Genomic DNA, 23,299 nt, shown 5'->3' on the forward strand with positions numbered 1-23,299 from the left:
GAATTTTAAAAAATTATTCTCGACAAAACTCTTGACAGCTTTTTAATGTTAACTTTGTGTCCTCTTCCTGCAAAGTGTTCTACAAATACCTGTGTGGAGGAATGACTCAGCACATATTTGCATTAATGAATTACCTTGGAGTCCACACCCGTGCATTATTGCCTTTAAGCATCTCACCCTTAAAAGAATAATTTATTTAGCTTTACATTAAATCTTATGTAGCCATTAAATGAATAATACTCTCGCTATGTAAGAACTTGAAATGCTCTTGACTGCCTGTGCATATACATAATTTAATTATTTATAACAACATCTTGACATCATGATTATTCGCGAGGCTGATTGCACAGAACACAGCAGAAAACCTGGGTTAGTAATAAGAAAGAGAAGGAGAAGATTAATTCAAGCTCCCATGGGTCACTGTTTTAGACATCTATAGCCTGGCCAGGTTATATCACAGGCACAGCCTGAGGGTTTTGTTCCGGTCCTTGTTGGGTTTTGTTGTCCGGACCAAAAATAAGAGCTCCTTTTGGGATGTCTGACTTTGTCACCTATCTCTTAGCAACAGCTTGTCTCATATGTTCACCGGAGAGTTGGCTGCACAAAAATACAGTCTAAAAACAAACTCATTAGTGGGAGATTGCCGGAGGGTGAGCAGCCAGTTCAGTGTTGTGTTTTGTGAAGTTAAATATCTTGTCTTAGCAGTTGCAGCCTGAAAGTGACAGCTCTGTGCAAACTTGCTGACAGTGTTACTTATAACCAAAATACTGACAGCTACTGCCCCCTGTTGATGCAAACTGCTAGATTTGTTGACTTTACATTAATATGGTCTGTTATATTTACAATCACAATTGTAAAATGAAATAGAATAAATAAAAAAAACAGTAGAAACCTTTTCAAACTAGGAACCAAAGGGTAGATGGTGTTTTATGTTGTACCAACTGTAATACCCTCATGTATTACCATTATCTATTATCACCATACAATGTTTAAAGTTGTTGGACTGTTTTGCTCAACCTTTGATTACAAATGTATGAAACACACACACACAATAGTAATTCTATAACAAAGATTCCAACTCTCCCATTCAGTAGCTGTAATATATAATGTGTGTGTGCCTGCTCTTGTTGAAGTGTCTGCTCTTAGATGCCTCCTATCGACTTGATGCCACACTGCTGGCCACACATTTCTTTCTCAGTGGGGTTCTCTGACCCGCCGGTCCCTCTGGCATCTCCCATCTCCTCCTTTAATCCCTCATGCTGGGGGGAGAGAGGGAAACGCACACTAAGGAGAGAAACAGTCCCTTTTTTCCATCACGGGGCCCCTAATGATGCTTCCCCTCAACCACTGACTGAGGAGAAAATGACCACAGGGTGACAGGGATGGGAGATAATATGTGGACTGATGAAGCTCTTTTAACCTCTAAACAATCTTTGACTCCAAATTATGTAAATAAACACAAAGGTCATGTGTTCTTTCAGTTTTATTTCAACATGTTTTTAAATGATGTAAGCCGGGTTGTAATAATTATAGTTTCAGTCAAGTAACCTGTAAAATCTTTTTTGTTTGCCGCTGAAGGGATGATCTTTCTTCTGAGGGCTTTTGTTAGCCCTGTTTAGCTTAATGACACGGGGCCCTAAAAAGAGAACAGATGAGAGAAACACATTAAAGCTGAACCCATTTTAATGTAAGTGATCATATTTTGATGTGGGCTGACCTAAGAGGTCTGGATTATCATGAGCTGGCAACCAGGTGAAAGGTGAGGCTGGAGAAAGAGGCAAGGCAGGGTTCAGACCATCCCCAGGTGTCATTACAGGAACATGTCTGGTCTGGTAGCAGGAGACATCCCCTCCTGGAAAACAAACAGCTTCTGTCGCAGGTTTCTTTTATATCTCCTCCTACCTCATCCCACGTTGCAATCGTCCTTGTCTAATTAGCCGAATGACAAATCATGCATGTGTGTCTCCAGTGTACGTGTGCATAGAATCTCCTATTCTAATGGTTGCAGTGATGGAGGAGTGGAGTACAGCAGCTTTGAGAGCTAAGCACAGAGATTAGAGCAGTGCTGAGAGGATGAATTGCTGGGCGGATGCCATTACCGTGCTTATATCAACTCATACTTCGTATTGTGTACCGTAGAGAGTCCGGATTTTCTCTCTATCTCTATTCTTTTCTTTTTTTTTCTTGAGGGATTCAGAAGCCTGGGGCGGTTGAGATGGACCTCCGGCTGCACGATTGTTTCGCCAGAGTCTATTAACACAGCCACCGGCGTATTCATTAGTCTTACTGTTGGTCTGGTACCACGAGAATCCACTGCAATCTGTGTGTCTGCTTGCATACACACCCCTACACATATGCTTATGTTGTGTGAATCAGTGTCAGAGGAGAAGATCTTTTTTTTATTTTTGCAACAATTTAAGCGGCTTGTTTCAGAATCCTTTGCATCATTGTCATTTCTTGATTTGAGTTAGGCTTTGAAAATTCTTGATAACAATGAAACATAAAAGTGATGGAATCACTAAGTGACCATAGATTTTCTGAAATACAGAAAACAGAAAATCCAATAATAACACTGAATGACTAAATATATAAAAATAATATTTTTAATTAAGGAACACAAACCATCACAGCTAACCTGTGAAAACACTACTTGTGACTTCCATGTGTTCCATTTGCCCTACATGTCCGCTCAAGAGATTTTTTACAACAGTTGTGTCAACATGATAATTTAACTTGCTAACATGAATTATATATGTGTCGTGAGAAAAAGTGACAAATATTTTGCTGTATATAGATTAAATCTGCTGTTTTTTGAGCGTGACGTTGGGACACTTAGGCGTACAACAAAATAGAGGAGCTTCTAACAAACAAATCGTGGACAAAGCAAATCTATTCGCGTCTTTGTACATTCACTATTACTACACATAAAGAGAGTATATTGATCTGAATTTCCCAAATACAGTACACTATGTAGAGTGCTGTAAAGTTTTGATAGTTGGCAAATATAACAGAAATTGTGCTGTATTTTGATGTAAAAGTTAGCTAAAAGAAATTCAGCCTCTCAAGCATGAACAAATATTACACACACCTTCCTCATGTTTGCTGCTGCATTTCCTGATTCCCAGATGCCGCTGATGGAGTGGTGGACTGGCAGTACTTGTCTCCATGGTGACCGATGATGCTGATGACACTGCAATGAGAAAGAGGTCAGTGTGAGGAAACATCAACCAAAGACAGACTGATCAAAAGAGAGTAGAGGGGGACCAACAAACTTACCAACTTCACAAGACTCTGATGGACTTTGTTGTCTAATGATCCTGCAAGACAGGGGAATCCTCAACTCACTAATTTTGCAATTTTCAAGCACACACACACTTACAAAGGTCATCTTTACTGTTGATGGAGCTGATGCGGGCACGCTGTCGTGGTCACCACACTCGCCCAGCAGCAGCCTGTCTCGGATCTCCCAGGCGCATGGTGGGTGTTGGTGTGTTTCAGTGCCGGATTGTTTGCCACACTCTGGGAGTGGCACTTTGGGCTTAGGCCTCCAATCACTCCTGGTCTGATGCTCCTGTCTCATTGTACCTGAAATCACAATATAGATATCTATATGGATGAATAAATATGATACATGCCATAAGAAAATCACGTGTTAAAAATCAAGCAAACATGGTCTTCCGATTAATTTAAATTAACTTCTGAATAATAACATCAGCCTATGAAAACTATTGACTGCATGAAAATAACGCAGTTTATGCAGTACATAAGTTTCTGCCCTTGAACATTTCAGGTTTAAGTTAGTACCTGTGTGAAAACCAGCACTTACCTGTGTTTAAATACCGATAAAGGTTATTATGTTACAGCAACACAGAAGTGTTAAAAAGCACAAGTCATGCCAAAAATCGGCTTCATTAGGAAAAGCTAGCGGGTATGGCATGCATAAATGAAAACAAAGAGGGTATTTCATGCTTTATTTTACTTTATTTAATTTTAATACTTTGACTGGTTAACAGGCTGATATGTTGGCGTTTCAACAGATCAAAGACACACTATAAAGCCAGTATTGTGTGTGTGTCTTATACTTATACATACATAGATTTGATGTGTTTTATTCCAGTTTGAAGGAGAAAACAGAGTTAAGGAATAATGGAGCATTGAGTTTGCACTGACCCACCAGTTGGCAGGTACAGCAGCCTGCAATTATAGTTTCCATTTCCTGGTACATAGAGGATAAACCTGCTCAGTCATTTCTGCACGGTTCACAGCAGAAACAATGTCCCAGTCTGCTGTCCGAACGACCCGTGGTGCTCCAATGATACCGATGATGATGATCTTTGTAAGTAAATACGTTTTTTTTAATGTATGTACCACTTTTTGAAGCATCAACATGAACAGAAAAGAGATTGGTCTACAGCTGATTTAAAGCAACCAAGAGAGTTTGTTGACCTGACTCCCAGTGGGAGAGGGAGAGAGTCCCAGGACTGAACAGTCTCCACCCATAATATCTAGATATCTAGGTAGGTTAGGTTAGAAGAAGGATTTTGAATACTGCATGGAAACCATTTATCCACAGGGTCCTTTATTCAGCAGCTGTGATAAGTTCAAAGATACCATCGTCGTCTCCATGTGCAGGGAGTGTGTGCAGGCAGCAGAGGGCAATGTCTTCTCACGTGTTTCACAGGTAAGATGAAGCAAAAGATCTTCTTCTGCTGCTGCTGTTGTTGTTATTAGTAGATGTATTATGGCTGCTTTATGCAACAGCTTGTAGACCAGATACAATATCACACAAGAGAGAGGGCTGTTGTTCTGAATATTGTTGAGTTGTTGAGGCGAATGTAAAGTTTGTACAGAAACAGTAGATTTATGGATTATAGACAAGAAGATTGTCCATATAAATCAACTATTTTGACTTCTAGTGTTATGTGTTTTTACAGTCACATAAGGAATAGTTAATATGTGATATTTCTTAATGGGAGTTTGGTATAATATTTTCTCTGTTTGTCTGACGATGCCTGCTGTTAGTTGGTTTGATTGATTGATAGATTAATTGTTGTGTATTTATAAGTGATAGTTGCTGATCAGACTTATTATTAGCTCATTTTATTCACTTTCTAACTACAGTATGCAGTACATTGTTGCTCCCTGTGTGTGTTATTGAACTACTTATAGAAATATGTTCATTTTTTGTGGTGCAAAGTTTGTTACAAATATAGATATTGACTGTTAATGTAACTTTAATGTAGAATGTCAGAATGATGCATGTAGTTCTAGATCTATATCGACACCCATGGACTGACTCTTGCCCAATCAAATGACTAGGATGTTTTATGTTGTCATGGATGTCATGATCAGAACAGGCCTTTTGGTGGCGACTGTCACCAGTAGATTATAACTGCTGCAGAAACCATACAAACAAGTACTGCAGTCATATGTACTGTTGCTAATATCAGTCAAACACAAGTAAAAAATGTAAGTATAAATCTATAAAATATCTCTGACTTGTTGTTTTTTTCAAGTTCCATCATTAAATCAGCAGTTTTGCATCAGTAGTAGTATGTATATGCTATGCTAATAAAAAGAAACACTGTATATTGATTTATTTAATCAACCCAGACTTTTCAAAAGAAGCTTAAATCAATGGATCAGGATTTATCAGGCTACACACCTGCACACGCAGTCTCTATTCTTAACAGCATTATTATCTACAATTTTACTATAGTGCTATCATTATTGAGTGTGGGTAAGTATAGGATAGAAATGTGAATAATGTGTGTAAATACACTGCAGGTTGAACCACAGAGAAGAACCAGGCACATGGAGAGATGGCTGATGATGACATGTGTGCTATTGTTCTTCGTGGCGTTCACTTTCATCAGTAAGTGACAAAATCGGTTGTGTTGAATGAACAAAGTTCTCATCTGCATCACACAACAGAAGAGTTCAACATGCATGAAACAGAGTCATGCAGAATATTAGTGAATGTTTTGTTAGTAAAAGTACTTTTCTACAAGTGAAAGTCCTGACTGCATCCTGCAAAGTTCCATTTAAGTAAAAGAAAAGTCGTATCAGCTAAATGAACTTAAAGTTTCAAAAGTAAAAGCACTCATTCTGCAGAAAATTAGCAGCGACTGACATTTTATCATAAGATTGTTAATACTGATGTTAATAACAATGCTTACACTGAGTTTTACTGCTGCAGCTACTTCATATAGTTTCTTCCAGTGGTTTCCAACCTGTGCGTCTGGCGCCCTCCAAAGGGTCACAAAATAAATGTCCTCACATTATTTTTGGTCATCATCATTAATACAGTAGAAAGGAAAAGTTCAGCTACACCAATTTGTTTAGGTTTGCTTTTTCCCCTTTCTTTAATGGTGTTCTTTCTGTGAAATAATTCTCAAATAATTAAAACCATTTTAACCATTTTAAGAGCGAAGAGGGGAAATGTCTCCTTTGTGGAACTGATAACAAAAAAGTTGGGAACCAACTGTCTCGATCTGTAACGGTGTATTGTATTTTGTAAGCTTATCATATGTTTTTTAATGTAACATCTCAATCTGTAAAGTAACGAAAGTAAGATGTTAATAAATGTAGTAAAAGGTCTAATATTTACCTTAAGTACAAAATTTTTACTTAAGTAGGACTTTAGTAAATGTATTTAGTTATTTTCCACCACTGACATTTTCTCCTCCACACGACATGGATTTCAGTCTAAATTTGTCTTACAGTGTACAACCAATAACTTCTTTTTGAATAAAGGCCTGATAAACGTTTTATTTTTTTTAAATCCTGAGGTGTTTCTATTTTTTCTTTATTAAAGTGGGATCAATTGGAAGGGACACTGATGTACAAGACTATGTAAGTCCACATTAACTCAAACACTCTCAGTCACAACTTCTCTATTACAAGTCAAGAAAGACTCTCTCTCTATGTCTTTATCTGTCTTTTAGGATGCAGATGTCTTTCTCCCATCCAAAGCTTTGTGGTTATTGGGATGTCTGCTGTTCGGGATTCTTTGGTTGCTCTTGCGCCTCCTCCAGATGTTCCTGTGGTTGATCAAAATCGTGCTGTGGATCATCCATACGTCCCCGCTGTGTCCCTGTTTGTCATTCCTTCTGTCCTATCTTCTGCTGCTGATAAACTACATGTGTGAGGCTGTGTATTTTGCAAGCAGCAGTCCCGTATATGTTTATGGCATGCTTCTTAGTGTTGGCCCTTCACTGCTCATTTACACCAGATGACAGCCAAGATTTCACATGTGAAATAGATCACATGTACACAGAGAATAGACGTTTTATATCGTTTTATATCGTTTTATATGTAAAATCCTTGACACCATCTATAAGCTTTAAAGCAAGATGCACATTTTGAAAAAGCAAATAGAAGAAAGAAAACAGAACTTGTACAAATGATGTTATACGCCATGAAACACCTTTGCTCGGTTCATTACACTCAGGGGTTTTAACCTTGATCTGCTATGATCAGTCACGTATGGTGGCTAATGTTAGCAACACAGAGAAATATTAAGTAGGGAAATAATCAGGTCCTTAAAATAGACAAGCATGAGCACAAGTGAGAGTTTACAGTCATTGTGACTGTTTGATTATTCATGAGGGATTCAAATATTTAGGTTTATATACTGTTTTATGTATGTATATATTCAAATGTATGTCATTAAACTGTTTATGTCTTTCATTTATTTATATTATTTAACAATGTCTTTGCAATCACCACCAAAGTACTATTTATAGAAATCAAACCTCTTTATGACATTTCTTATCTATTTTATTATAAATAGATTATGGAGTTATTATAGGTGTTGTGTTGTTTTGTTGAAGCATGTGGTAATTTAATGTTGTGGTATGTTTATTTATTATAAATTTACTGTTACATTTAGTCATTTCGCAGACGCTTTTATCTAAAGTGACTTACAAAAAAGGGAAACAATCAAGGTACAGTGTGACAAGGACATGTTAGTGCAGCAATAAGTGTGACGGTACTAAAGGGGATAGATTTAGCATGTCCAGTTTTGATAACATAAATCTTTAATAAAAAACAAAATATATTTAATATTATCATGAATTTCATACACATTTATCCAGGTCACAACCCCTAGATAGACCAGTGAGTGTGAAGTCCACATGTGTTTGTACCAGGTGTTTGTGTGTGTGTGTGTGTGTATTTATTGATTTATTTATTTAATCTGAATGCATTAAAAGGTATAAATATTAATTGTTTTAGTGTATCTATTACGTGAGAAAGCTTTCTGAATGTATCTTATCCTCGCTGATATGGAGCTCTCTATCTACATCTACATCTACATCTTAAATGGAAATGATTAATCCAGTGATCCGTGTGTGTGCATGCCTCACTGCTTCTGAGTTTGTAGTTTCGCTGTCTTTACAGCGTGGGTCAAAGTACAAAAGTGAATTTTTATCTTGGATTTTTCATACTAACTACTTCCTTCTTTATAAATCACTGCAGTGTTTCCTCATTCTCAGAGTCAAAACAGCCCTAAGACTGAAAACAGCTTATCAGTGCAGGTTTATAGATCAATCATCATATCAGATAAAAAGACTCGACAAGGATTTATCACAGTGCTTTCAGAACTGAGTGGGGAAACACTTTCTTTCAACTTTCTCTCTTTCTCTCAACGTTATTGACATCACCGTTGGACACACAGAAGTGAAGTGAGACGAAGCAAAACCAAACCAGAAGAAGCACACAGATCTGACAGAGTGCTGGACAATGACTTCGCACCCCAGAGTAGTTTACAAAAGGAGGGAGACTATCACAGAGCTGCCTCTCTACTACTCTGGAGAGCTGCTAAAGAAACACAACAAGGACAAGGTGAGGACAAAGACGGGTAAATATATATTTAAGAAAAGAAAAAAAAGAGAGGACTGATTGGGTAATAAATGGTGATGTTTTATACTTCAATATAGGATTTAATGACTGTATAAATATCTGTGAATGTGAAAGCTGTGTAAAGAGTCGTTCAAAATGATAATTGTGACTTTTAGGAGTTTAAGAAGTACTATGCCGAGCTCCGGGGAGCCTCACTCTTCCTGTACAAGGATCAGACACAAGATACAGTAAGAAAACAGCTTCATCTGATCTTCTATCTCAAGTTTTACTAGTAACAGTAAAGTCATGATTTACAAAATATTATTTATTATTTGTTTTCTGATCAACAGAGAGTGTGAAGCCTTATAAACAAAGGCAATACCTCCTATTTTAGATCAAGTTAATACATAACGTGCTGATCTAAGATCATTCTCATATTTGTGTTTGTGTGTTTACTTTAGTACACGGAGAAATTGGACCTGGAAAAGCTGAAGTCCATGGAGTTAAATGCTCCATATGAGAAGAAGGCACCAACTATCTTCACTCTCAAGCTGCACAAAGAGGAGGTGCAGCTGAAGGTGTGTTACGGTGAATGATCACTGACTGTTTTAAATTTTTTGTATTACTCTTTAACTTTGTGAACACTACATCACCGACATGTCTGCTGTTTGTGTGACTGCATAGATGGACAATCCTGACACAGGAGAGGAGTGGAGGGGTTACATCCTGACTGTGATCCATGTAAGCAAACACACACACTCACGTATATATAAAACTAAAGACACACACTCTGATAGATTGACGTGAGACTCTCAGTACAGTTCCTGCAATGAGTGCTTGTAAAAAAATAAAAAATAAACCGCTCATGTCTGAGGTCAAACGTGCTCCAAGAACAGTTTATTACTATACATGATGAAGACTTCCAACAGAACCTGAAGGCTCCTACAATATATCATTGTGTGTGTTTGAACTCTTTATGAGAATAATTATTTGCTGCGTGAGCCAATAACAACAAACAATACACATTACCTGCTTAATAATTAGCCAATAATTAGGCTAATGACAATAAGATTACAGACAAGGAAGCGTGGATGTCTGGAAATTGAAAATAAGGATCCAGATAATCTGTTACATATGTGACCAGTTTATATTTGCATGTGTGTCTTGTTTCTTAGTAAAACACAGTCATATTTCATGGCAACACCAACATTAACACTGACACATGCATTTATACAGAATATAGTAGTACTTTTTACTAGAGTGTTAATTGTACAGTAATATTTCACAGCAAATCCTTTATCTTATATGGGATTTATATGATATTTCCATGTCAATTATATGGCAAAACAGCAGGAAAAGTTATACTGTATTTATTATGGTAAAGTTCTGGCAACCACAGCCTGTTTTCACCGTAAAAACATTTTTTTTACAGTGGTACAACAGTAATTTCATAGTAAAACCTTTATTTATATGCCATTTATACAAGTATTTTCATGTCAGTTATATGGCAAACCATATAATCCTAACCGTCCTAAGCCCCAGGGTCCCCCAATTGGGGGACTAACCCCTTACCCTAACCCTAAAAAAGAGGCTGGGGCTTAAGAGGTTACAATTTGTGTAAAACTGAAACTGCTGGTATTATCAGTAGTAATAAGTAAATCAGTGTTAATACTGAGCTCTGTTTCCCTGTAGAAAGAGATTCCCAGTAAGCTGCTGCTGCTGCCTGGACAGATAATGCAGCTGGAGGAGGTTCTGGCTCAAGAGAAGAGACGAAACCCCCAGATGGCGCATCCACCTCTTCCACCCCGACCAGCATTCCTACGGCCTGCAGGGACACCCCCATCTATACCGTCCAGAGACAACGTAGCTAAAACCCCTGAGGTTCCTGCGTAAGTTGGGCCTCCTTGTTACCTCTCTGCTATTTCTGTCTTTCTAACATCCAGGCATGAACAGTGTGTTTCTTCTCCCTTGCCCTCAGCATATCTGCACATTTATTACCTTCACAGGCAATGGGGAAATGTTTATTTTTTTCTGTTTGGTTCCTTCAGGTGTTTGTTAAATGTGACTCGGCAGGAGGCTGAACAAATGTTGGAGGCAAACCCTGAGTACGGAAGCATGATCCTCCGTCCATCCACCCTTGCCAACAACTACGCCCTGACCCTCAGACAAATGAAGTCCAGGTCTGACCTCAATCTCTAAAATGCAGAAGTTTATATTGAGGCTTTTTTCTAGTCAGATAAATTATATATAAGTATTAAAATATTGTTACTTAGCCTTTGCAATCATGCACTCGTCCTCGTTTATTGGTTTTATGGTTTTATAGTTTTAATGTTTTACAGTCGTAACACATCACACAAGGAAGAAAAAGGTCCACCATAAAATAATAATGTGATCATCTTTTCATTGCACTGTTATAAAGTGTGATACAGGGATAAAAATATGGACATGGTGGTGGTTGTTTTTTGCTGACTGCGATTGGTTTAAATTTCATGAATAAAATATAATCCTGCTCCTGCTTGTGTTTCAGTGGGCCTGTCATGAAGAACTTCAGAGTGACCTCCACAAGCTCAGGCTTTGTGATTGAACTGGACACACCAGTAAGTCCTATTAAAGGAAAATGTTCATGTTGTTGTGCATATGCAATAATACTGCAAGTAGACATCATCTAAATCATCAATAAACCTGGTCTGTCTCTGCTGTAGGTGACCGTCGCCTCCTTGAATGATGTACTTCAATACTTCACTGAGAAGACAGAGTACCGTCTTTTCCCCTACATGTCATCTAAACCCTACGACACTCACATCGGTGAGAGGAACACATCTGTCAGTGTATTCTAGTATAGTAGAAGCAGGTACACAACTCCTAACAGTGCTTTAGTGTGTTCAACAGATTTGTCACCTCCTCCGAAGTGCATCAGCCTGACCTCACCTACACCTAAAACAGTACCCAAGGCACAAGTCTCACCTATGCTGCAGTCAAAGACCAAAGAAAAACCTCTACCCTGTCCAACCAAGGCAGTGGAAAATGAATATGTACTTCCTGATGAGCAAAAGCCTGGTGACCACAAACAAAAAAAAGGTGAGAATGTGTGTTAGCGTTTAATGTTTGTATATCCAGGTGTATATGTGAGAGAAAAGTCCAAATGAGTGATGTTTTTGTGTCTAGTTCATTTTGATGGAGAGCTTCGTGAAGCTATAAAATTACGGAGGGGCACCATCGATTCTGACAGTGAGGTGGAAGAAGCTGGCACCAGCTACAAGAACACGACGAGTAAAAAAAAAGCAGGGTGGGCTTCTACAGCGTGAGGCACGCGCTGACGTTGCCTCACACAAACTTCATGTCTGACAATTTAATGTTTAACTTTTTAAACCCAGCTGTAGCAAACACTCTGCCACCTTGACTGCTGTGAAAATCGTTCAAAATGCTCATGACAAACTGAAAAATATGTGATGTGGCAGTTAAATTAAAATGAAAGAGGATTCAAACTTAGTTTAAGTACAGCTTAAAAACTTAAATTACTTTGGGGCCCATTGACCAGCGCAGGTTGTTCTCTCCTCAGGTGGCTGCTTTAACACAGAAAAACCAAAATAGCAATACCAACTAACAGCTGTCCAGGCGCACCAGTGCAGCGTTTATGCTGTCAAGCTGCTTAGTCCACAGCCTTGCTTGTGGTACTGTGAGGCTGTACTTCAGTGCTTTCAGCTTAATGCTAACGTCTGCGAATCAGCACTGAAAAATGGGAATGTTTTTGTATAAAATGTTGACTTGATGATGGAGCTAGATGAAAAGTCAGGGGGTCAAAATGTTCGGAGTTCATCCTCTGGGGATCATGAATGTCTGTACCACATGACTTGGTAATCCATCCAAAAGAGGACGACGAGTTATTACAATAAAAAGACTTCATGGTGGCGCTAGAAGAAAAGTCAAAAGTCAACCATTACAATACATCATCTGTGACCTATGAATGTCTGTAGCCTACAACATGTTGTTACTGTAAGTAAATGTCGAGATACTTCACTGACACAGAACACAGAAAAAGCTATGACCAGCTGGTGAACGCCAGAGAAAAAGTCAGACGATCAAAGTCATTACTGAAAATGTATACTGTGGGGAACTTGATATATTTAGGATATCTCAGTCTGGACCAAAGTCGTGGACTGACAGACCCAACATTCCCACTCCAAATGAGCTGTCTTACCAAAGAATGAAATATTAATAAAAAGAGACCATGGAAGCTAAAAATTCAAAATGACAAGAAAAATTTTAAAAGCATATTTCTGGGCTAAATCTAGAGATAGATTCTGAACACATGCGGGATCTCACGGTAGGATCTGGTCCTTGAGCGGTTTGTTTGAGACCTCTGCTATCACAATGCACAACACTGACACAGGATATCATCATATTTCGTTTTGATGAAATATTGTTTACAAATCACTGAATTAAGCTGTAAATGTTTAGTCATGTACAGAGGTATATAAATGTTGTTTCTAAATGATGGATGATATGTACTTAAGAGTTCTTTGATACAGTTTTATGACCAAGATTTCAATATGATTTTAACTAGAGCTGTATCTATGGAATGTCAGAAAATAGTCAAACTAGTCTTCAAATAGTTTTTCTGGACCAAAACATACAAAAAAAGGGATAACCAAACCAGAGATAATTTGTTTTCTGATCATATTCAGGGAAAAAACTGCTCATCCTCACATTTGAGAGCAGCAAATGTTGTAAATATTAAGCAGCAATTTTCTTTTTCGAATCATTGCAGCTCCAATTTCAACTACATGCAGTATCGATGCTCTTTGTCACACAGTTATCGTGAAGGTTATCATGCTTTTCAGTTGTAGATTAAAAGTGTAAAAGTAAAACAGTTGTGAGCCAAATTTCTATGGTTATTGTTCTGTGGATATAAATACAAAACTATAAATACATGGATTGAGTATTATGTTTGTTTTCAATAAAAAAAAAAACATAATCCAGGATGATCAGTATCCTTTATTTTTCCACACACAGGAGTAAGCCAACATAAATGTTTCAAATGTTATAATCATATTTTTATAAGCTATTCCATTAAGATTGTATTTTCATCATATTTTTTCATTATTATCATGGATCATGTTATAGGTTTAAAGTTTAAGGATCATTCATCACTCAATAAAAGACAGCAAGACTGTGAAAAATATTCAATAAAAAAAGAAAAACAAAGACTCTCCCTTTTGTCTCCTCCTTCACTGTAGCGTGTTTCAGAGTACCTGTTTCCACCTCTTCATATTTACCCCCCGTCCCACTGCTTTCACTCATACTTCTTACATTCTGGTCCTGTACACTCTGTTGTAGCAGCCTTCGTGTGAGAAAGACATAAAATATCTGTAATAACTTAACACCTCAGGATTTTAAAAAATAAAAATAAAACTGAATAAATTAAATAGAGGATTATTCCCCAATGAAGACCACAGCTTCGTTGCTGTTGTGACATTACTTCTCGGTGAGTGACAGCTGCAGGATCCTCTCCAGCTCCTCCTCTTCCTCCTTCTGCTGCCTACGACACAAATCAGTTATATTACATTTAAAATGATTACTTCCATGAATACAGCTGACGTATCTTTTCAAACAGACAGCTGTACATGAAGTTCGCTCAAATTATCTTTTTCCTGAGGTGGATAAAACACAAAGCAGACAATGCAGAATGGATTATATTACTATAATAAGCTTGTTTTAATGTCTGACTTGGCATTTAGTTATGATGGTTGTGTGGCAGCATCAATGTGGTTCAGAGAAGGTGTCTCTGTTTCAATTTATAACATAGGTTTCAGTATATGGACACTTAAGATCATCCATCCATCCACTTTCTGTCACCGTTTAAGCTCATCAGGGTGGCAGGAGGCAGCTGAGGTCAACCAGCTCAACACAGACCACGCTTAAGAACATACATGAACAGAAGAAGCTTCTTGGATGAGAGATGAAACGGATGGCAAGTCCAGTTGACCTAGATTTAACCCTTCTTGAAGAATGGGATCATTTTCAAGGAAAGGGAGGCAGATACTGTAATCACAATATTTCAGTATTAAACCCTTGTTACAGATTAAACCATTCTTGGGCAGAACTATCCCCTAAAGTTGAAGGCACCTCAAAATGAGCCATTAGCTAGTATTTAAATTTTATTCTTTAAAAAAACTTCTCAAGTGAAGCCATTAGTCAGGGTGCCACTACGAGACACACACACATAGCCCAGAACTACTCACACTACACAACCTCGTCTTTATTGTACCATCTCTGGAACAGACGGCAACTAAGAGATTCTTTCCTTAGATTTGGGTGTTTGGAGATTTCGACACCCCGCTGTGTCGCAGACGTCGTTTGTCAACAAACTGTGCCAGAATCAAGTTTGAGATGGAAAAGCAGACTGCACACACTCCTTGTGTGTGTGTGCACAGGAAATATAAAGATGAGAAACGGAGGGAGAGTTTGGAGAACAGCTGGGGAAAAGCAGGCGGCCCACACAACGAGGTCCACTCAAAACTGCTTTGTAATAGATTCTCTAACAACATATCTTTATTTAAGTTTTTTTATCTGATGATGAGCAGCACAGTGGTGCCGGTGTTTATTGTGGTCCAAAGACATACGAGAAGGGTGAACAGACAAGTACAAAGTGTTCAGAGGTGACAGTGTGAACGATCGTCTGTCCACATGTACGTACATAAATCCTCTGAGAGACTGACAAGCTTTCCAAGGTGTACCCTGCCTGTAGCCCAATGCATGCTGGATAAGCAGAAAATAGACTATAAAAAAAAAATAAAAAAATGAAGAAGACTCGCCCATTACTAACTACAGAGGTGACACAAACACAATCCACCTCTGGGTCATTAAAAAACAAGCTTTTGTCGAGCAGATTCCGAGCATGATGACTTTGTCTCATGCACGTCAGACCTCCTCTTTACATTTCCTCCCAACTCACCTGTCAATCTCCTCCTGCTCCCGGCACGACAGCTCCATGGCAATACGCAGCTGCTCGTCGAAACTCGACGCCACACCAAAGTTCCCCGACAACCGAGGATCGGTCACTGTGCTGTAGGAGAGCGGGGAGTTGGCGGTGGGGTCCAACGGGGAGATGGAGGAGGGCTGACTGGGGTCGGCCATGTCGTCTCCCTCTCTGCTGGCCAGTGAGATGGACAGGGACTCCTGGATCGCTCTGAGAAAAGAAAGGAAAACTGGATATTAAAACTTAATTCAGGATGACTGGGAGTTGCTGCTCCCACGAGAAGGAGGAGAGAAAGCGCTAATCACTGAACTCTATTTAGAGATGTTTAATTAAATTACTTCACAAGCCAGAGGTTTCCCTGAATGAAAAAGAATTATGAATAAGCATGAGTTAAACCTCTTGATGGCTTTACAGCCATAATTGCAAATAAGCCTTCTTCTACTCAAAGTGACGCAAAGATGAAAATGATGCAGCCTCGAGCTAAGATGCTACATTTAGGATTTGATTCTTCATCTTATCTTATCTCTGTTCATACAGTGCAACGTTTAGGAGAAAAACTTCAATTACAGAAAACAATGAATCAAAAAGAAGAGCGGAGGTCTGAAGGTGAGCTCACCTCTCCAGCTGAGAGTCTTCCTCGTACAGTGGACTCTGGGGCACCGGGCGGCTGTTGGTCAGGGCCTCCCAAATGGTCACCTAAAGAAAAAAAAAAAAGTGTTTTAACTGGCTTCAGGGAAAAGAATAGAGACGGTCCACTTAAAAATAGCATTAGTGTTTACATGATTTATCACGGCACAAGTTTTAGAATTGCTCCGGGATAAAAAAAGAAAAGCAAGAACCAAAAATAGCATTTCCACCAGGGACAAACACTGACAAAGCACTGTTACTTTGTTCTGGCATGTCGCTGCCACCTGGGTCGCTGAATGCCTGAGCACAAGTGAAATTAAGCTTTCCTGGTTTAGTCAGAACGCAACGAAGCACTCAAACTTCAGAGGTGTTACACTGCAAAAGGTGACCATAAACCTCTGACCTGGTCGCTCTCTGTGCCGGCGTCCAGCAGACTCTGCTGGATGGCGAACTGGAGCAGATTGTCGTCCTCGTCCCTCATCGGCTCGCTGCGACCAGGTCCGAGCGTGGTGTAGTCTGCGGGGGGCTCGAACACCGAGGGGTCCACCTCACAGTGGAAGGGAGGGAGAGACTGACCTGGGTGAAGATGGGTTACAAGATGAAAGGTCATTCCTGTTTTCTGATTGGGAGAAAGCCCGTATAACGACATTATAGTTGCAATACAATATTCACCAGCTTCCTCTGAGCTCTCTGGTGTGTGAACCGTCACAGAGCTGACTGGCTCGTCGCAGCCACACAAGTTGCTGAAGGTCACTCTGGCATTCAACACGTGAAACAGGGGAATCTCTGGAAGACAGACAGATGCTTTACTGTAAATGGCTGATTATTCCTGTGGCACTGGTGAGCAGGAAGGACAGCAGCTGTGGGAAATGACCCACACTGCCTGAACATTCACACCCACCTATCTTGACAGGGAAGCCTGGCGGCAGGCGCAGGGTGATGAAGTCACGCAGCTTGGCAAAGTGAGCATTGGAGATGGCCATGAGGTCGATGATGGGTGTCACCTGCTCGGCCAGAGACAGAGGGTGACTCTCGCTCAACCACAGTGTCGCTTTAAACCTAAAGAGAGACAGATAGGCGGAAGAAGACATGATGCGTTTTGAGCTAACCGGTTCATACAGACCGCTTTACACGATGAACATTAATGCCGTGTGTTTCATTACTTCTGGACTTTGCTTGTAAGCTCGACGGGTCGTCCGATGTCCCGGCCGTTCAGGTTAAACTCTGGGTTGAAGTACTCCTCAGCTGTGATGGCTGTGGGGTTGTGAGGACTGGCACACTGGGACACGTTACTCTGACAGAAATACAGAGAGGGAGTTATAAGTGACGTCATTCATCGAAGAAAGCAGCTACATGCGGTGTGGGTGGATGTGATGCGGTGGAGACTCTTACCCCGTTGTGAGTTGTGTGTTGTTCAGCAATTCCCAGGAAGGACTGCAGAGGAGTCTTTGAGCCTGAGCGGGGAAAAATGTGGGATCATCATCATCAATCTGCTCTGTAAATTCAATCTGCTTTGCTCTGTTAGGAAGGCAAGAGATACATCTCTGGCAAAATATCATTATAATAAATTGAGGAAAACATGAACTACATAGTGACATACCACGTAAAATTACATTTACAGAGGTTCAGTCTGATTCTGACATTTTGCCATGATTAATTAACAGGGAATTTAAATTTAGTTGGGGAAAATATATTTAAGCATTATCTTGACTAAAACAACCCGATTTCAAGCAAGTACACTTGGATATCTGCAATTCCTCAATCACATGCACACAGCACACTGCTTACTGCAGGACTATTGAGGCCACGTCCCCCTACATGCACTGTGCATTCCTCCATCACATGCACGGATGATTTCTACAACCCTGAACCACACTCAAATTGTGTGGCTTCAATCGTCATAAGTAAATTTTGATGATATTACGGGGTAAATATATTTGATGTATGGTATTAATGTTTAACTTGCAAACAGCACATGAAAATTTATTCATACAATAGATGGCTAGCTGATAAGTTAGATGCTAAATAAGGTATAGATAGCATTATTTCATTGACCATTTATGATGCTAGCCAGTTACCAATTAATTCCCATAACATTTCCAAAATCCCCAGCTTAACTTCCCATGGAAAGTTTCTGGAAATTTACCAGACATTTTCCACCCCATTGCAACCCTATGTGTGTTTGTGTGTATCTACCTTTGCTCCTTGATTTGTCCTGGTCTGATAGATGCTCTGTCCTTGACCGAGTCACCAGCTCCACATTAGTGGCACTGTACACCTGAACACAGAGACACACAAAAGGTCAAACACCACTGAAAACACGTTTTTAGAGCACCTGTCTACACATTTGTGTGGGTTTACAAATGCATTGCTTTAGTGTAAACAGTAGGTAAAACTGTGGTCTCCTGTTCGGCCTTTGACGGGGCAAACAGCAGCACATTGTGCCTGTGTTTAATCTTCAGCTTTACGGTCTCAAACTGGATCACAACGCATTGTATTAACTTCCAAATCATCTGAACTATGCGTGTCAGACAGCTTTACGACGTCTGAAGAACCATCTGAACAAGGTTGACTCAGCAGTAACTTACCTTGGCCTCATACCCGCTAACTACTTCACTCTTTTCCGAACGCCAGCCCCAGATTCCTGACTTGTTCCTGAAACAAGCAAACAGATCAATTCAAGCAGATCCATAAATCAAGGTGAGGCAGATGTATCTGCACACAGCAACCAAATGAAATGTGATCTCGGTGATCTTGCTCGTTACCGTTCAAAGGCAATGTTGCGTGTGTTGAGGTGTGTGGAGACGATGGGCGATGTGAGTCTCTGGGCTGTGTTTTCCTGCGACGGCTGCATGGCCGCCAGGAGGGAGGGAGCGTCACGGGGGGACAAAACGAGCGGCTCTGTGTACACCACCTGCTTCTCATGGTCTACCTCCATTACCACGGCCCCGTCATCTACAAAAGGAGCGCACCGGGTTAAAAAGAAAGCAGACAAACCAACTAAAACTAAAGTCCAGGCACAGCAGGCAGACAAACTCTGAGCTCTGTTTTTGACACATTTAAGGCTTCAATAAGTTCAAATTTATGTGATGATTTTAGGAGCACACGCACCTCCGCCCTTGAAAATATAGCTGCGTCGCCCTTTGAGCCAGGTCATATGTTCAAAGCCCAGGAGGGTGGTGTCCACGCGGAGGCATGAGCCACTCTTCCACACCCGGTAAACATCACTGGGACAAACTTTCGATACCAAGGGAACTGAGAGGAAGATTGAAGAGCATTTTAAGAACAAAGAGAATGAGGTGGGCGAACAGGGAATATGTGAAAGACATAGAAAAGAAAAGGCTGATTTAGACGGGAGGATGAAACGTTTGTAAAAATAGCTCGAAACATAGCGCTGCAACTCATGCTCCTTTTCGTTATAGATGAATTCACTGATTATATACTTGAACTGAGAAAACCCGATGCCTTAAAGCTGCTGCAAGTCTAAACACACAAAGTATTTAATCTATATTGACACAACACACACAACACACAACTGATAAGCAAGAAAACTATTTTTAAGTGATACAACGTAGCACTAAAATTATTTTTGACTTCATTGATTTAAAAGCAGCATTTCAGGATTTGATGAAGTCTGATGTACTTGCATGACGTTGACTTTCATCCGCATGCTAAAGCACTTATTATAAGTCACTCTGGATAAAAGCCTCGGCTAAATGAATGTAATGCAATTAAGTCAACAGGAAGTTGTTATTAAACTCCAGCCCTGCTAAAGCTTCTATGTAAGGAAATTGTAGTCAAGAGAGTCTTGAAACAATGGCTGACCATTAAAAACGAGCACACTGAGATTATATCATCTGAAAAAAGGACCACAGCCACAGCCCGGCTCGCAGACTGTTCTCCTTGTTACCGACAGGCAGACGTTACAGGAACATGGCTGCACACACCACCAGACTGAAGAAATAGTTTTTACTATCAGACCTTTGAACTCATAATCTAACAGGACTATCTGCAAATATGCACCAAACATGACTGCTGCTACTGAACCACACGTTTGTAAAACACCCGTGCACACGACACTATCGACATTATTAAATATTGTAGTATATCCTATTTATATAGTAGGTTCATAACTATTTATACAGCGATACTTCTCAATACTTGATTAACTTGACACAACCTTTTCATTTGTACAGTGCCTAGAACATTTATACATATTTTTAGATTTTATATTATTCTTTCTTACCTAACATTTTCTGTATTGCATATTATTTCTTTAGCTTACATTTATCCTTCATGTGAAGTGCTGTCACACAATTAGTGCTCTGAATGCTGAGCTCCTCTCGCCCAGCACATTTCATTGTATTGTCGACTCTGTGTTAACCTGCACGTGACAAATAAACCTTGATAACTTTGCTAGGCTCTTTACTATGAATACTTGATGATGATACTAATATTTTAAGCTGCAAAGTCAAACACACTGAATATGACACTTTAAGCTGAGTGTAAATCCACTGTTTAAACTCATCTCTTCAGGCTAGCATATGAACTGTAACATGGCTGTTTTGTAAATACGTGGCTGCTATTATATTATACAAATATTTGTCTTATGTTACTTGTTTTTATTTGTGAAGTGACCTTGGGTGTCATGAAAGCTGCTTGAAATAAAATGCATTATCATCATTATTATTATTATTATGTTGAAGTGAACATGTCAGAGTCTGAAGCAGTCACGTCAGCTGAGCGACAGACGCTCTCAGGGGAGGAGCTGTCCAACCAGCGTGGTGCTGAAACTGACCTCCATTAAACACACGCACACACATGAAACACACTCACCCCAACTGGTGAACTCCCACTTCATCTCCACATAGAAGTCACGCGCCTGGGAAAAACAAACAAAAGAAACTTTTTTTTTGTTTTCCCTACTTAAACAAAAGCAGTTTTGCAAGTCTTTCAAAACTCAAACCATATTTATTTATAAAAGCACCTTTCATGCAAACACGCAGCCTAAAGTGCTTCACAGAACAGTAGACAACAATGAATAGAGCCCAGGAGAATACAAAAATAAAATTAGACCACACAAATGTTATAACATATAAAAGCCAGTTAAAAAAATAAGTTAAAGAAGTTCAAGAGCAGTGACTGGGGAGGCACCTTAAATAAAATCCAGGCTCAAAAGATAAGTTATGTTTTAAAAGGTGTCTACAGAGGTGCAGTAGTCCCTCAGATCCACAGGCAGACTGTTTTAGAGATGGAGGTCACAGTAACTAAAGGTGGACTCCCCGTATTTCTTTGTGGAGGTCCTCAGCTGCTTTGTACACACCAACGAGAATGAGTTTGTGCATCCCGATTCAATCAAGCTTGAGAAACTTTCCACACATATTTGTCAAAGCTTTGAGGCGTGGCTGCACATCAGGTGCGTGGAGGCTTAAAGTTTTTCATCAGACGTCCAGCTGTGATCTGTGTTTTACCTGTCTCAGTTTGCTGAGCAGCTCTGGGATGCCAGCCAGTCTCTCAGTGGCACGCTTGAAGTCTCTGTACTGAAGCACCAGCTGAACCAGCTCAGGGTCCCCGGTGCTCACCGCCTCCTGCAAGACTGAAACACACACACACACACACACACACACACACACACACACATTTAAATAACAGTGTGTTCTTCTTCTTCCTCCTTTCTGAAACTAGACAGACACTCACTGGTCCAGCCCTGTGCGTTGCAGTGCGTGGGGTTTGAGGAGTGTCTGAGCAGCACCCGGGTTGACTCCAGGTGGCCCAGACACACAGCCAGCTCCAGCGGGGTGCGCCCCCTCGGATCTAGGCGCTCTACATCCTGCTGCAGGAGAAAAAAAAAAAAAGAGCAGGAGCAGCATCAGCGCAATGCAGTGCGACCTAACAAACGTTATATATATAAAAAAAATAAAAGAATAAATGGCATCAAACATCTTCACTCACCTCGTTCTTCTGCAGCTCTCTGTCCAGCTCCAGATACTGATTGTTCCACACCAGAAAATGCAGAGGAAACGCTTCTTGAGCCATGGTTGTTGTCCAGATAAACAGTAGTAAAAAAAAAAAAAAAGCTATGTTTGCAATATGACAGCCAACAGATTGCAGTGACACCACAGACAGCTGGCTCCAGCTAACGGTGGCTAGCTTTAGTTAAACAGGAGAACAAAAAAACGCTGAAAAACAAAGTGTTTTTTTTAAACAGGAAAAACCTGCCACTGAGAAAATATATGAACCCGGTTAACAGGAGGCGGCGGACACAGTCTTAGCTTATAGTGCGTGCCTATTTAAATTAGTGGGCTGAGTTAGCTCGAGCTAACTCAGCCCACTAATTTGATGTGGTTAACGGTAACTAACGGCTAGCCGAGCTAACGGCGGCTAACTGGCTAATAACAACATTGTTTCCTCTGGACGCCTGTTTCCATGATTCACGATTCAACCGAGCTAAAAAACAAAATGACACCACCTCCCCCGTGCGCTCATGTCTCCATGATGGATGTTTTTTTTTTTAACAATAACAAAAGAGTTGGAAAAATCGCTGTCTGTTTTAAAAGTTAGCTGACTTAGCCAGCAGCTACCACCGCTGCTGCTGCTGCTGCAAGCATCCCCTGTTTCTCTCGCAGGGTCTGTCAGAGATAAAGCCAGATGCGGCCTTTTTTAGTCCGCTTTCACATCCAGGTCAGCCGAGCTGAGGGGCGCGCAATGCCCGCACAATGCTGCTGCTTCTGCCGCCGCCGACCGCAGCCACTCCCGGCTGAGCTAACGATCCACAGAGCAGCTCACATCCATGTGTAACGAGGCAGCTCCGCTGCGATGAATTAACAGCTGCAGCAGCAGCAGCGTTTA

General features: G+C 40.2%; 2 protein-coding genes across 2 annotated transcripts; one reads left to right on the plus strand and one right to left on the minus strand.

Annotated features, from left to right (window-relative positions):
- The first annotated feature begins 8,607 nt into the window (after nucleotides 1-8,607).
- LOC104935951 (signal-transducing adaptor protein 1) lies at nucleotides 8,608-13,712 on the plus strand. Its single transcript, XM_019265423.2, has 10 exons — nucleotides 8,608-8,847; nucleotides 9,021-9,092; nucleotides 9,306-9,422; nucleotides 9,529-9,585; nucleotides 10,537-10,733; nucleotides 10,893-11,024; nucleotides 11,372-11,441; nucleotides 11,547-11,649; nucleotides 11,734-11,922; nucleotides 12,010-13,712. Exons 1-10 carry the CDS (start codon nucleotides 8,746-8,748, stop codon nucleotides 12,147-12,149), a joined length of 1,179 nt encoding a protein of 392 aa, XP_019120968.1. The 5' UTR covers nucleotides 8,608-8,745; the 3' UTR covers nucleotides 12,150-13,712.
- A 107-nt stretch (nucleotides 13,713-13,819) lies between these two features.
- Nucleotides 13,820-22,621, minus strand: ankrd13d (ankyrin repeat domain 13 family, member D). The gene is made up of 16 exons (XM_027277680.1): nucleotides 22,403-22,621; nucleotides 22,148-22,283; nucleotides 21,922-22,046; nucleotides 21,287-21,332; nucleotides 19,562-19,705; nucleotides 19,216-19,405; nucleotides 19,039-19,105; nucleotides 18,647-18,728; nucleotides 17,843-17,904; nucleotides 17,614-17,744; nucleotides 17,352-17,509; nucleotides 17,123-17,236; nucleotides 16,854-17,026; nucleotides 16,440-16,519; nucleotides 15,800-16,033; nucleotides 13,820-14,383 (listed from the first exon to the last, which is right to left on the minus strand). Exons 1-16 carry the CDS (start codon nucleotides 22,484-22,486, stop codon nucleotides 14,320-14,322), a joined length of 1,890 nt encoding a protein of 629 aa, XP_027133481.1. The 5' UTR covers nucleotides 22,487-22,621; the 3' UTR covers nucleotides 13,820-14,319.
- Nucleotides 22,622-23,299: the final 678 nt, after the last annotated feature.

This window comes from Larimichthys crocea, chromosome I (genome assembly GCF_000972845.2).
Source record: "Larimichthys crocea isolate SSNF chromosome I, L_crocea_2.0, whole genome shotgun sequence".
NCBI classification, from domain to species: Eukaryota; Metazoa; Chordata; class Actinopteri; family Sciaenidae; genus Larimichthys; species Larimichthys crocea.